The 15,654-nt window shown below is 50.2% G+C and overlaps 1 protein-coding gene across 1 annotated transcript; it reads left to right on the top strand.

Moving 5' to 3' along the window:
- Positions 1-466: 466 nt before the first annotated feature.
- On the top strand, positions 467-15,419 carry LOC120941082 (U3 small nucleolar RNA-associated protein 25-like). Its single transcript, XM_040354337.1, has 3 exons — positions 467-512; positions 10,818-11,390; positions 15,139-15,419. Exons 1-3 carry the CDS (start codon positions 467-469, stop codon positions 15,417-15,419), a joined length of 900 nt encoding a protein of 299 aa, XP_040210271.1.
- Positions 15,420-15,654: the final 235 nt, after the last annotated feature.

Below are 15,654 nucleotides of genomic sequence, written 5' to 3' on the forward strand. Positions count from 1 at the left end.
ACAGGGCTGCTAGGTGGGCTAGGCCTCCGGACGTCCTGGTCCTGCATGTGGGTGGCAACGACCTGGGTGCCCGGTCAAGCAGGCACTTCATTCGAGACGTCAAGCTGGACGTGCTTCGGCTGCAGTCTGCTTTTCCCCGTATGATGGTGGTGTGGTCAGATATGGTAGGGCGCACTGCTTGGCGACATGCCAGGTCGGTGTCAAAGGTAAACAGGGCCCGGGTAAAAGCCAACAAGGAGATTGGGAAGTTCGTGGCTCGCGTTGGTGGGTTGGTGGTGCGTCACCGGGAACTTGAGTTGGAAACTTGGAGGTACCTCCGAGAGGATGGGGTGCACCTGAACTCGGTGGGCACGGATTTGTGGAATCTGGGTCTACAGGAGGGCATCCAGAGAGCTGTTCGTTTCTGGCGGGGCGCAGAGGTGTGAGGTTTCACACCTTGCGCTGTGGCGGTTGGGTCTTTGGAGGCATGGTAAAAAAGGTTATGGAATTTAATGGGTGGGGACACATCTCAGGTATGGGTCCCCGGTGAATACCAGTTATGGGGATTAACTGGCAAAGGAATGGTATATATCTGCTGAAGGTGGTCGTCCCCGAGTCGGTGCAATGCGGCAGGGACCAGGTAGTGGTTAAGCAGATATAAGGGAAAATAGTTTGCTGGTTAGTGCCTCCAGGGATCGGCAGCCATAATAAGATGCTTTACTTTGTGTTTTTGGTTATTGTTAAATTATTTATTTTAATAAAAGGGGGCCGTACAACGGCCAATTTTTTCCCAACACTTTGTGTCAGTCTAGTTAATATATATAGTGGTGGTACTTAAGGGGAGGTCTTAAGAGGGTCTTTGCAGGAGGCCAGGTACAGTATGGGTTACCTTTTCAAGGAAGCCCGGAGCAAGAAAAAAGAGGACATAGGCGCAGGGCGGCATAAAAAGGTGCCCAGCAGCCTGGGCCAGATAGGGTTAACCTTCAGGCGGGAAGGTGGCAGACAGGGGATTGGCCCATTCATATTTGTGGGAGGGGCAGTGGGGGAGTTACGGCGCGCGGCACATCGTGAGGTAGGCACTCGAGGAGGAAGAAAGTTCCCGCCCACCCGCCCTACATTATTTGGAGTCTGGTCTGTGAGTACGGGGTGCCACTGTTTTGTGATCTTTTCTTTTATTGATTTGGTTTTTGTTGTATTTGGTTTCCTTTTGGTACGGTCACGTGGGTGGTGGTTGGGTCTTTGGAGGCATGGTAAAAAAGGTTATGGAATTTAATGGGTGGGGACACATCTCAGGTATGGGTCCCCGGTAAATACCAGTTATGGGGATTAACTGGCAAAGGAATGGTATATATCTGCTGAAGGTGGTCGTCCCCGAGTCGGTGCAATGCGGCAGGGACCAGGTAGTGGTTAAGCAGATATAAGGGAAAATAGTTTGCTGGTTAGTGCCTCCAGGGATCGGCAGCCATAATAAGATGCTTTACTTTGTGTTTTTGGTTATTGTTAAATTATTTATTTTAATAAAAGGGGGCCGTACAACGGCCAATTTTTTCCCAACACTTTGTGTCAGTCTAGTTAATATATATAGTGGTGGTACTTAAGGGGAGGTCTTAAGAGGGTCTTTGCAGGAGGCCAGGTACAGTATGGGTTACCTTTTCAAGACAGGATAGTTTGAGATTTTTAGTAGGTGTAGCAGGATGTCCAATGAACTAATACAGTGCCAGTATTCAATCTAAAGCCTCATACACACGATCGTAATTCCATCGGACAAATCTGTGGAATTTTGTGCCAAGAGCGTTGGCCGTGAACTTGTTCTGCATTACAGACGGCAGAACTTTTTGAGCCAACATACACGAAACAACGTGGTATTTCAGCTCTTTACCGCCACCCTTTGGGCAACTTCTGCTAATGTTGTGCTATGGTTAGCATTGATTCGAAGCATGCGTGTTTGTACTTTGGATTTTATTCCGATGGACTTGTGTACACACGATTGCATAATCCGACAGAACACTTTTGTTGTCGGAAAATTTGAACGCATGCTATAAAACATTTGTTGTCGGAAATTCCAACAACAATTGTCCGATGGAGCGTACAAACGGTCGGATTATCCACCAAAAACCCTGCCATCATACATTTGTTGTCGGAAAATCTGATCGTGTGTACGGGCCTTAAAGCGGAGGTTCACCCTAAAAGAATTATATACCATCTCGTCCAGCATACTTGCGTCAGCTACTGTATGCTTTTATTTTAATTTTTTTGTGCTGTATTTACCGTTTAATCCCTCAGTTTCTTTTCAGACTCCCGCGGGAAGTAGGCGTTCCTATGAAGAGGGGAACATGATTGACGTCCAGCTATGGTGCGTCACGCGTTCTGTAAATAGCCGAAATAGGACTTGGCTGTATACGGCGCCTGCGCAGTCAGCTCCTAGTCCGTGCGCAGGCGCCGTATAGCGCCGTGAAAAGCCGAGACCCAGTCCCGCTATTTTCGGAACGCGTGACGCGCCATAGCCGGACGTCAATCATGTTCCCCTCTTCATAGGAACGCTTACTCCCCATGGGATCTGAAAAGAAACTGAAGGATTAAACGGTAAATACAGCAAAAAAAAAAAACATACTGTAGCTGACGCAAGTAAGCTGGACGGGATGGTACATAGATGTTTTTTAGGGTGAACCTCCGCTTTAAAGTGGATGTAAACCCGACATTTTTTTTTTTTTTTGCTGTCACAATGTAGAGTATAAGATTTCCTATCATCTGTGCCCAGTCTTGCCACAAAGAGTTAATCCAGATCTGAGCAATCCTCTTTTCTTTTTTCAGTGAGATAAACAGACAAACAGGAGAAAACTTTTGTCCGTTCTTCCCCCTTTGCTGTGAATGACAGGTTATTTACATATTTCATGCACTAGCCTGAGACAGGCATTATTTTTTAATTCCCACCCCCACTCCTTTTCTGAAGTCATGTGGTTACTTTTCTGGATTTTGACTGGATGTTAGTGATCATAGCAGAATTTAGTGTAAGGAATACACAGGAGAAAATGCATGCTGACAAGGGGAGTGTAGAGGAGGGAGGGGAGTCGACTGACATCACGACTCCACCCACCGAGCTCCAGACAACAGACCCACCCACAGAATCTGCAGTTTTTCAGTTCTTATAACAGACAGAGGGGAGACATTTGACAGGTAAGGATACATGCAGGAGGCATCTATATCCTTATAGATCAGCACTATGGCAGTAGTTTAGAAAGGATGAGAGTGGGTTTACATCCACTTTAACCACTTGCTTACTGGGCACATATACCCCCCTCCTGCCCAGGTGAAATTTCAGCTTCCGGCACTGCGTCGCTTTAACTGACAATTGCGCGGTCATGCTACATGGCTCCCAAACAAAATTGACGTCCTTTTCCCCCCAGAAGTAGAGCTTTCTTTTGGTGGTATTTGATCGCATGTGCGGTTTTTATTTTTTTGCACTATAAACAAAAAAGAGCGGCAATTTTGAAAAAAAATACAATATTTTTTACTTGTTGCTATAATAAATATGCCAATTTAAAAAAAAAAAAAAAAAAAAAAATTCTCAGTTTAGGCCGATACGTATTCTTCTACATATTTTTGGTAAAAAAAAAAAAAATCGCAAAATTTACTAGAAATGGCGGCGATCTGCGATTTTTATTGGGACTGCGACATTATGGTGGACACATCGGACACTTTTGACACATTTTTTGTCGCCATTCACATTTATACTGCGATCAGTGCTATAAATATGCACTAATTACTGTATAAATGTGACTGGCATTGAAGGGGTTAACACTAGGGGTGAGGGAGGGGTTAAATGTATTCCCTGCATAGTGTTCTAACTGTAGGTGAAGGGAGGTGACCGATCTGTGTCCCTATGTACAAGGGACACAGATCGGTCTCCTCTCCAGAGACAGGACGCTGTCTCTGTGTGAGCCGGCAATGAGAGATGATCTCATATGTTTAGATCTGTAATTGGCTGTGTCCAAGGGACACGGCCAACACAGAGTTTCCCCGCTGCGCGCTCTGGAGCGCGCACGGGGAACGCCCAAAGGGGCGGACGTCAATTGACGTCCAGTTGGATAGTCAAATCCGCGCGGTAGCCGTCATTCGGCTATAGCGCGGGTCTCAAGAAGTTAACAGTGCTTTTCTCACTACTCTTCTGTTTCTGTCCAAAATAAGTTTCTAAACATACCAGATAAATAAAAAATAAAAAATAAATCACTACCAATACAAAGGCGTATTTACTTGCTAACAGCACCAATTACTCAAGGGACAAAAATGCACTGCAGTGACTTGGGCTAAAAGCTCATTCCTGGGTTTCTCTGCAAATTAGCACTGGAGGAGTGAGACTAATGGATCTATAGGTAGAGCCGTGTACAGGAACGCCCGTCAGCACAGGATGCACAGTACTCAAGGCTTTTGTGAAGCACACACTCTGCACTTTCACCATCCCAACGTCTGGCTTGCTTAGTTTTGCCTTGAAAGCCCATTAATTCAAGCTGTCAATAAAACCATAAAATGCCTTTCTGATTGATCATTATTGCTTACATAAAAATAACTGTTTGGATCCATTAAACAAGCTAAAGGTTGCTGAGAAGGGCTGTAATCCAAGGGGATAGTTTAATGGAAGTAAATATGGCACGCAGGTTTTGATGCTGGAAGTAAAACCATCTTTAAGATTTGCGGAGTTACCTGCAGCTAAGCTACAGAGCTGCGGGAGTTTTCTCTCAATCCGATGACCTACATAATAAATAAATGGCAACTGCTAGGCTGAATCAATATATGTCAGGCCACATTAGTTATTATTGATGGATGCAGCGGTGCTTTCTGTACAGGATACAGTTAACCTCATCTCAGTAAAATAAGATGCAGCCCTATAAACGCTGTTGCTTGTTCACATATAACCTCCCTGTATTTGTGTCACTTAAAGTGCTATTAAAGCCAAAAATGTAATATATTGCAGCTTTCCAATCCTTAGATGTGGTTGCTGCATTAGTTTTCTATTTTTTAGCTGGTTCCCGACCGGCTCCTGTACATATACGTTGACAGAATGTCACGGCTGGGCAAAGTAACGTATATGTACTCCACTGCCGCAAGCTCCGTGACCGTGCCCGCAGAACCTGCAGGCTCGATGACCGCCGGTGTCCCGCGATCGGGTCACAGAGCTGCAGAACGGGGAGAGGCAAGTGTAAACAAGGCATCTCCCCGTTCTGCCTAGTGACATGTCACTGGTCGTCTGTTCCCTCTAATCGGGAGCAGCAATCAGTGACGTTTTACTCGTAGCCACGCCCCCTAACAGTTAGAATCACTCCCTAGGACACACTATGGCCCCTTTCACACGGGGTGGATCCGCCCCGTGAACCTCCGCTTGCTTAGCGGGGATTGCTCTGTTGATCCCCGCTGAGCCGGCGGATGACAGGGCGGTCCCCGCACACTGTGCATGGACCGCCTGTATTTTCTCCGCTCTCTCCTATCTCCCCGTCTGTCCGTGTTCACCCGATCCGATCCGCCAGACGGATGGAAAAGTAGGTTTTTCCTCCGTCACACTTTGGCGGATCGGATGTCAGCGGGCATGTCACCGCTGACATCCGCGGCTCCATAGAGGAGCACAGAGCGCCCGTTCAGGTCCGCCTAAAAAACTGGCAGGCGGACCTGAACCCGTGTGAAAGAGCCCTTAACCCAATAGTCCCCTAGTGGTTAACCCCTTCACTGCCAGTCACATTTACACAGTAATCAGTACATTTTTATAGCACTGATCGCTGTATAAATGTGAATGGTCCCAAAAATGTGTCCGATGTGTCCGCCATAATGTCGCAGTCACGATAAAAATCGCTGCCATAACAAGTAAAAAAAATATTAATAAAATGCCATAAAACTATCCCCTATTTTGTAGACGCTATAACTTTTGCGCAGACCAATCAATAAACGCTTATTGCGATTTTTTTAAACAAAAATATGTAGAAGAATACGCATCGGCCTAAACTGTGGAAAAAAAAACTTTTTTTTTTTTTTTATAGATTTTTCGGGGATATTTATTATAGCAAAAAGTAAAAAATATTGTTTTTTTTTCAAAATTGACGCTTTATTTTTGTTTATAGCGCAACAAATAAACCGTAAAGGTGATCAAATACCACCAAAAGAAAGGTCTATTTGTGGGGAAAAGAGGACATCAATTTTGTTTGGGAGCCACGTAGCATGACCGCGCAATTGTCAGTTAAAGCGACGCGGTGCCGAGTCGCAAAAAGTGGCCAGCAAAATGGTCCGGGGCTTAAAGGAGTTGTAAATAAAAAAAATGTTATGCTGAAATGACTGTTTACAGGGTAAAGAGACATAATAGTTAACTGATTCCTTTTAAAAATGATTAAAAATAGATAAAAATCAATCATATAATGTACCTGCAGTTTCTAGTTTCGTTTTTGCATGTTGTTTTCTGCCTCTCTGCTGTACAGAGCCACAGAGCCAATACAGGGCAGTGATGGTTTGGAAAACGAAACTGATTGGTGCTGTGGGGTTTTAGACACACAGTAATCACACCTCCTTGATTAGTGACCACAGAGAGAAAGCTCCCAGTACTGTGGTTATCAGGAAACAGACAACCGGGAAGTGTGGAGATCAGAGAAGAATTACAGCAACTTGAGAGCAAAAACGAACAATGAGGACATGAAAACAGCACTGCATTAAGGTAAAGGAAGCTATTCAGATAAAAAAAATATTTCCTTTACAAACCCTTTAAGTGGTTAAAGCTAATCTCCGAACACAAAAACGATTAAAACTGCCTCAATAGCCAAAATAGATATAATAACACATTGTGTGCAACAAATGCGTTTGCAAGCCCATTTCATACTTTGTAAAAGTATTGATGATGTCATCACTTTACTTTACAGAGAGCACAACTGTGGGTGGGGCCCTGCAGGTCCTCCCATTACAGAAAACGACAGAAGGGGCGGAGACAAGACCAGTCACCCTGCACAAGCAGGGAGAGCAGCAATGACCGGTCTTCAGCACAGGAAACGACTGCATAAAGGTAAAGGGGCAGATCCACAAAATAATTATGCCGGCGTATCTATTGATACGCCGGCGTAATTTTAAATTTCCCGCGTCGTATCTTTGTTTTGTATCCACAAAACAAGATACAACGGCATCTGGGATCAATCCAACAGGTGTACGTCTTAGTACGCCGTCGGATCTAAGATGCAATTTTTCGGCGGCCGCTAGGTGTCGTTTCCGTGAAATTCTGTGTCGAGCATGTACGTCCGGCCAGGGCTTTTTTTTTACGTCGTTTGCGTTCGGCTTTTTCCGGCGTATAGTTAAAGCTACTGTTATGAGGCGTACTCAATGTTAAGTATGGCCGTCGTTCCCGCGTAGAAATTTGAAATTGTTACGTCGTTTGCGTAAGTCGTTCGCGAATAGTGATTTGCGTAGAATGACGTCACCGTCGGAAGCATTGGCTTGTTCCGGGTTAATTTTGAGCATGCGCACTGGGATACCCCCATGGACGGCGCATGTGCAGTTAAAGAAAAAACGTTGTTTACTTCGGGTCACAACGTATTTACATAAAACACGCCCCCATCACAGAGATTTGAATGCCGCGCCATTACGCCGCCAAAGATACACTACGCCGCCGTAACTTACGGCGCAGATTCTTTGTGGATTTGAAAAACAAAAAGTAAGTTACGGCGTCGTAGTGTATCTTAGATACGCTACGCCCCGCGCATAAATGCACCACTGTACGAGGATCTGCCCCAAAGTGTAGAAGTTGTTTACAACTGGATTACTGCACAGATCGGAAAGAGATGCACAAATAACACCAAGATTCAGGTAAGTATATACATGGCCCTTGTATTTAGGCAAGGTTTGCTTTTGGAAGCTGTATGTACTAACATGCACCACATATTAGCATATTGTTTGATTCTGCTTTAATGAGATCAGAATTCATCTAATGATCTGGCTGCAATGGGTTGTTGAACTTTGCACACAGTCATTGCATTTTGCCCTACCTTAATAAACAAGCCAAAAAAGTATTACATATTCTGAGCAAAATACAAGCATTGTTTCCAGTTGTGAAATGCTGGCTGGGAACGATCAGTGAATTTCTGGCCTAAGCAAAAGCAGGAGAAGTTAGTTTGAGGTCAGCCGTAAAGTCTTCCTCCAGTCAATCAGTGCAGAGCTGTTAGTTTTACTGCTGTCAGGAGCATCTGTCCGTGTACATCACATCACCAGTGATGCAAGACACTTTTATAATAGCGCAGTGATGGTAAACCAAAAACATCTGCTAATAATACATAAAATAATATTATGGCCCGGATTCACGTAGCACTTACGCCACGTAAGTGTAAATGTGCGCCGTCGTATCTGTGCGCCGTGCCCACAAAACTAGATACGCCTGAAAATAGGCTTCATACGACCGATGTAAGTTTCCTACTCCGTCGTATCGTGGGCGCATATTTACGCTGGCCGCAAGGGGCGCTGCCATTGATTTACGATTCGAATATGCAAATGAGTGAGATACGCCAATTCACAAACGTACTTGCGCCCGGCGCATTAATATACGCGGTTTACGTAAGGCTTACGTCCGGCGTATAGTTATTCCCCATCATGCAAAGGTATGGACCAGGGAACAGCCGTCGTATTTTACGTTGTTTACGTAGTAGTACGTGAATAGGGATGGGCGTAGGTTACGTTCACGTCGTAGGCAGTGATTCAACGTATCTTAGGCGCTCGTTCCGACGTGATTCTGAGCATGCGCACTGGGATATGTCCATGAGACGGCGCATGCTCCGTTCGTTATTCGTATCTTGATGGCGCTCGGCCCATCATTTACATGGGGTCACGCCTCATTAGCATGGCTCACGCCCACTGCCACTTACGACGAGTTAGGCCGAGGGAACCCAGAGTAGATTTGGGAGCAAGTGCTTTGTGAATACTGTGCTAGCCGCTCTGCGCTACGTAGGCGTAGCGTAGATTCGATACGCCGGCATAACTATGCACCGCGGTATGTGAATCCGGGCCTAAAAGTCTATGTTACTGTTTTGAGACCAATGATCTAAACACTTGATTACAGACATCTATAGTTAAAGCGGAGGTCCCACGGAAAAATAATAATTAATTAACAAATACTGCAGCTACTGACTTTTAATAAATGGACACTTACCTGTCCAGGGTGCCCGCGATGTCGGCAGTCGAAGCCGAGCAATCGCTCGTCCCTCGGCTGCCCCCGCCGCCATCCTCGGTGAGGGAATCAGGAAGTGAAGCATTGCGGCTTCACTGTCTGGTTCCGTACCGCGCATGCGAGAGTCGCGTGGCGGATCCTCACTGGTCCCCGCTGTCTCCTGGGACCAGTGTGTTTCCCAGAAGACAGCGGGGGTGATGCAAAGGGGTGTGACTCCCGCGGGAGTCTATTCCCGGAAGTGGGTGCAAATACCTGTGTTATACAGGTATCTGCACCCCCTCCCCCCTGAAAGGTGCCAAATGTGACTGACACCGGAGGGAGGGGAGGAGGGTTACGAAAAGCGGGGGTTCACTTTTTGTGTGGACCTCCGCTTTAAAGTGTCACTAAACCCAGGACCCTGCATTCACTATATCTGGTCGCCCACAGTACACAGAACATGAAAATGCAATTATTTTATTAAATATAAACTGCTAAATACTTTTTCCCATCAGCAGTATATAGCAGACTTGTGACTTCTATCAGTGTCTGGTTAAAGCTTGTAGGAGGAGTTTTCATTCTGCTTTGACTGTCCTATCAGGCTGCATGACCCCTGACCCTTTGTCTGGTCCTGTGATAATCACATGCACTTTCCTAGGAGAAAAAAATATATATATAATAATATAAGAAGATAGGTTGGTGACAATGGAAAAGGGGGAGGATCAGAGAAGATAGGATCAAAAGGTCCTTTTACACAATGCAGAGGATTAGCCCCTTAGGTTCCACAGTGAGTGTAACAAGCATGCTTTACCATACCTCCTAACATTTTGAGATGGGAATGAGGGACACCTACTAGAAAACGTATGTAGGCATAGGACACGCCCCCTGTCACACCCCCTTAAAGGAGAATTAACACAAAAAAAAGGTTAATTTAATCCACAAGGGCTTTTTTTACTACTACTATTCCTTTATATTGGCTCTTTAAAGTTTACAAATGCAGCAATTTAGAATTTGGATGAAAGAGAGGCCCGGAGCAAAGAGCAGCAGGACATAGGCGGAGGGCCGGCCATGACAGGGTTAAAGAAAAGCCCTGCTCTGGCCGGGGGGAGGGCTCAGTAAGGAAGGAGAGCAGTGGGAGGGAGGTTATATATTTCCCCTCCCACGCTTCCCGGGTAACACACGAGGGGAGAATTTTCTGCTGGGGACTTGCTGCTCTGCCAGACTTAGGAAGGGGTGAGGTAGGCTGCTACTGGGGACATTTCCTGCCGTTTTTGCAGCGTTTTAGACCAGCGCTGCTGGGGGAAGCCAGGCTCTGCCAGAAATCCAAAAAAAAAAACGCTAGGCCGCAGCCGGGGACTAAATTTTGCCACATCCATCGGCCTGCACCATGGCTGGGGTCGAGGCTATGCTCGCCCAGCTCAGGCAGGAGGCGGATCGCCGCGGTGAGGGGTGGCTGCAGTCTATGCTGGGGCCGCTCCTCCCGCCCGGGGACACGGAACATGATTCACCCGTTTGGGGGGGGTGGGGGGGGGTGGGGGGGGCACCCCGCGAGCCGGGGGGGCGCATACTGCCACCCAGGACATAGCCAGCGAGTCACCCATCCGGGGGGGGAGGGGGACACCCCGCGATCCAGGGTGTCCCGGCCTCCGGCACGTTATTCCCCGGGACCGTCCACCCGGTCCCACAGGAGAGGGGGTAGCCCCATCCGGGCCCCCTCGGGCCCACCCGCAAAACGGACAGCGTCGGCGGCGGGGGGGGCGCCAGGAGAAGGCCACCGATCGGCAGCGGGGAACAGGGAGGGGGCGGCCAGGGGGCTCCAATGCGGCGGCCAGGTCCGCTCGGCGAGATGATCGGAGGGATGCGGGCTCCAACCCCGGTTTTGCACCGGAGGGCCGAGAGCCTCGGCAAAACACATCTGTCCCTGCGGTGGCTAGCTCTTCAGCATCCGCGGCTAGCCACCTCCAATCCAGCCCCGTGGTGAGGGAGCGAGGGGGAGGGGAAGACGGCAGAGTGTCCGAGGCGCCACGAAAAGCTACGCGGAAGTCGGTGCACGGGTCCAGGGCGCGCAGCGAGAGTGAGTCCAGCTCTGGGCCCGCGGCTCCCAGGCCCGAGTCGCCTGGTGGGCTTTCATCTGGTGAGGAGGGTCGGCATGGAGATCGATCGGAAGGGGAGCTGTCGGAGGAGGAAGTCGTGCCCAGGACGGAGGTCGCAGCGCGGGAGCCTAGCCGGACGGCTGGTGGGATTGCTTCCAGACAGCCCGGTGAGTCGTTTTTGGCTTTTCCTTCTACTTTACAAAATGTGGGGGTGTTAGCGGGGGGACGGGGGGGTCCCCGTAGTCGAGTGGGGGTGCCCGCAGGGGTGAGTAGTGGTGATTCTGGTGCGCTGGGGGAACAGTCGAGAGAGGATGCGGGTTTGCACCGGTTCCTGGCGGGTCTGGAGACGTTGGTTAGCCAGCTGAAGGGTGGGGTCAGCCCCGCCGTCAGCCCAGCGGCGGCATGGGGAACGGCGGGTGGATCCGGGGTTACGGCGCCTGCAGTAGCGGTCGCCGTGCCGGGGGCTGTGGTGCCCGGGGACAAGGGACAAGAGGTAGGGGCAGTGGCGGCAGGTGCCATGGTGCCTCCTACGGAAAAGGGGGATGCGGGGGTCGACTCCGCGAAGAAGAGAGAGTTGGTCCGGTTGGCGGACTCGGCTAAAGGGGAGGTTTACACGTGTTGGGAGGCACCGCTGGGTTCGCATTTGAAGCCGGAGGTGCGGGAAAAGATTTGGAAGAGTGAATATGTAGAGATATTCGCGTTGCTTCCGCTGGAAAAGTTTAACCTGGATAGGGTTAAGCCGGAAGAGTCCAAGAAAGAGGACGAGGAGAAGAGGAGGTATAGGCTTATACCTAGGACTTTTGCGAATTGGTCGCAGGCCTACTCGATCATGGCGAGCGTGATCGGTGAGAAAAACCCTGAACATTGTTCGGCGCTTTTCAGTTACCAAGAGGCGATCAGCGAGGCCTACCGGTGTTACGGGGGCACGGGGTGGCTCCGGTATGATGAGCAGTTCCGGCAACGCCGGGCTATCAGGCCGGATATTAGGTGGGACACTAAGGACATTGGCCTTTGGATGCGGCTTATGTCGGCCCCACGGACGTCCACGCCGTTTTTTCAGGGGGGGGGCGGTGGAACCTCTTCCCCAGGACAGTCGGCCGGAAAGAAGAAAGGGGTCTGCTGGCAGTTTAACGAGGGAAACTGCAGGTTCAGAGGGTCTTGCCGGTTCAAGCACGAGTGCTCCGGCTGTGGTGGCAATCACCCCTCTTCCCGGTGTTTTAAGCAAGGCATGGGACGTCCCGGAGATTCTTCAAGTAAGAGGGAGGACTCCGGTGATGGTGGAAAGGATGCGACCGTTTCTCGGTAGATATCCTGACAGGGCGGCCGCCCTGTCGTTGGAAAGGGGATTCTCGGTGGGTTTTAACATTCCGTGCTCTTTGGCCGTGGTCCCCCCGGTGGCTAAGAATTTGCGTTCCGCGTTACAACACCCGGATGTGGTTTCAGAGAAACTGCGGAAGGAAGTGGCGTTGGGCCGTATGGGGGGCCCATTTGTCTCGCCTCCCTTGGACGACTTGGTGGTTTCCCCGTTGGGGGTGGTGCCGAAGAAGGAGCCGAACAAATTTCGGCTTATTCATCATTTGTCGTTTCCAAAGGGGGGGTCTGTGAACGACGCCATCAGCATGGAGGAGTGTACGGTGAGTTACACCTCTTTTGATGCTGCGGTGGGCTGGGTCAGGCGGTATGGCCGGGGGGCCTTGATGGCCAAGTCGGACATTGAGGCGGCGTTTAGGCTCCTGCCGGTCCACCCAGATAGTTTCAGGCTCTTGGGCTGCCATTGGGGTGGGGAGTTCTACGTAGACAAGTGTCTGCCGATGGGCTGTTCCATTTCCTGCGCGCTGTTTGAACGGTTTAGTTCGTTCCTGGAGTGGGTGGTTCGGGATGTGTCCGGCGTAAGCTCCGTGATCCACTACCTGGACGACTTTCTCTGTGTTGGGCCGGCGGGGTCGCGGATTTGCGCAGTGTTGTTGGCCACGTTGGAGCACGTGGCGGAGCGATTTGGGGTGCCGCTGGCACCCGAGAAAACGGAAGGACCGAGATCGGTCATCCAATTCTTGGGCATCGTGATTGACTCGGAAAGGATGGAATGTAGGTTACCGCTGGACAAGTTGGTGGGCCTCAAGGCCGAGATTCAGGAGATGGTGGGCTTGCGGAAGGTGCAACTCCGAGCGCTTCAGTCGCTCCTGGGGAAGCTAAATTTTGCTTGCCGCATTCTCCCCATGGGGAGGGTCTTTTGCAGGCGCCTTTCGGCGGCCACAGCGGGCGTCAGGTCGCCCAGGCACTATGTGCGACTGGGGAAGGAACATAGGGAGGATTTGTTGGTATGGCACTCCTTTTTGGACTCCTTCAACGGCAGGGCCTTGTGGATGTCCGGCCCGGTTAGCAACTTTGACATGGAGTTGTTCACAGATGCGGCCGGTGGCGCAGGTTTTGGGGCATATTTTCAAGGGCAATGGAGTGCGGGCTCTTGGCCACAGGCCTGGTTGGAGGCGGGGTTCACAAAGAACTTGGTGCTGTTGGAATTGTTTCCGGTGGTGCTGGCAGTAGAACTGTGGGGGGCGGCCTTCCGGGATCGGAAGGTGCGGTTCCATGGTGACAATATGGGGGTGGTCCAGGTGATCAACAGAGTTACGGCGTCTTCTCCTCCAGTTATTCGGCTGCTACGGCACCTGGTGCTGCGCTGTTTGCAGTTGAACATATTTGTATATGCGGTGCATTTACCGGGGGTGGAGAATGTAGTGGCTGACGCTCTGTCTCGCTTTCAGTGGGACAGGTTCCGGGAGCTGGCGCCGGAGGCAGAGGAGCAAGGTGTCCCCTGTCCGGAGTGGCTTTGGAGGATTCCGTTGGAATCGTCTCCGATTGGATCAGAAGGTCGGTAAGTGTGAACACCTGGAGGGCGTATGAGAAGGTGTGGGCGGAATGGCAGGCTTTGGTTGGGGAGTCCGAGGTGGACCCGGGCCGGTCCCGAGGTCAAGGGATTGGTGTTGTATTTCTTGGTCAGGAACATGGAGGCCGGGGTCTCTCCGTCCATGTTGGACAAAAAGTTGGCTGGTTTGGCTTTTCTGTTTAAGTGGCAAGGGCGCCCTGACTTTACTAAGGAATTTTGTGTCCGGCAGGCTCTCAGGGGTTACAGGAAGCAGGGGCGTCAGGCGGATTCCCGGCGCCCTGTGTCGTTTGAAATATTGAGGGGTATTATGGGAAAATTGGGGACATTGTGTTCGTCCCGGTTTGAAGTGTTATTGTTTCGCGCGGCGTTCGCGTTGGCATTCTTTGGAGCTTTTCGAGTGGGGGAGTTGGTTAGCCCCTCGAAGACGGTGCAGGTGGCATGTTAGCTGAGGATGTGGTGTGGAAGCAAGACGGGGTCGCATTGTTGCTACGCCGGTCCAAGACGGACCAGAAAGGGAAGGGTAAAGTGGTGCGAGTCTTCCCTATTGAAGGGTCGGAATTATGCCCGGTTAGGGTAGTGCGGGAATTTTTGGATGTACGGCCAGTGTTAAGTGGATCATTCTTGGTGCACGAGGATGGGACAGCGTTGTCGCGGTATCAGTTCGTGACAGGGTTCAGACGGTGTCTGGGGGCATTGGGCCTGGCGGCTCAGGAGTTCTCGGCGCATTCCTTTCGGATTGGGGCCGCGACAGAAGCAGTACGTTGTGGCTTGCACGATGAATTGGTGAAAAGGATTGGGAGATGGGAGTCGAGGAGGTTTCGGTTATATGTCAGACCTCAGCTCATGGTAGAATTAGGGGTGAGCGGTGGTGCAACAAAATAGAGGTCCAGGGAAAGTTAAGGTTAGGCCACCTCCAAGGGGGATGGGGAGTGGATCGGGGTTTTTTGGTAAAGGGAACATGTTGGTAGTCGGGGATGGGAGCGTCTCCCGATGGGCTTGTGGTGATGGATTTCTTACTTGCTGTCTTTCAGGTGCGGGACAGGGACTGGTATGGATAATGGGCCACTCCTTCGTGCGTAGGGGGGCTGCGAGAGCGGATATGCGGCCGAACGGTCGCCAACTGGGGGTCCCAAGACAGGAAGCGATGGTGCGGTGGTTGGGATTCCCGGGGATGTTGTGGAGCAGGGTGGTGCCGGAAGTGCACAAGTTTGCACGCTTGGATCGACCGCCGGACGTTTTGTTGATCCATGCGGGGGGCAACGACTTGGGGGTGCGTTCTATGTTGGATGTCGCATCAAGTTTGATTTCTTGAGGATTCGCATTTCCTACCCGGAAACGGTAGTGATATGGTCTGATATTGTGGGAAGGTCTTCATGGCGGATGGCTAGATCATGGGAAGGTGTGAACAGGGCCAGGAGAAAGATTAATCGGGACGTGGCTAAATTTGTGATTCGGAACGGCGGGTTGGTGGTTAGACACCCTGAGTTGGAGGTGGATACGTGGAGGTATCAGCTGAGAGATGGAGTTCATTTGACCGACGTGGGGAT

The sequence above is a fragment of the Rana temporaria genome, chromosome 5 (genome assembly GCF_905171775.1).
Source record: "Rana temporaria chromosome 5, aRanTem1.1, whole genome shotgun sequence".
Taxonomy (NCBI): domain Eukaryota; kingdom Metazoa; phylum Chordata; class Amphibia; order Anura; family Ranidae; genus Rana; species Rana temporaria.

Bases quoted from the DNA above. Each gene is read 5' to 3' on its own strand.
- LOC120941082 (XM_040354337.1), top strand. From the start codon at position 467: ATGGTAAAAAAGGTTATGGAATTTAATGGGTGGGGACACATCTCAG. The intron at 513-10,817 runs GTATGGGTCCCC...CCGGTCCCACAG, and splicing joins TGGGTGGGGACACATCTCAG to GAGAGGGGGTAGCCCCATCC. The intron at 11,391-15,138 runs GTGAGTCGTTTT...GCTGTCTTTCAG, and splicing joins GATTGCTTCCAGACAGCCCG to GTGCGGGACAGGGACTGGTA.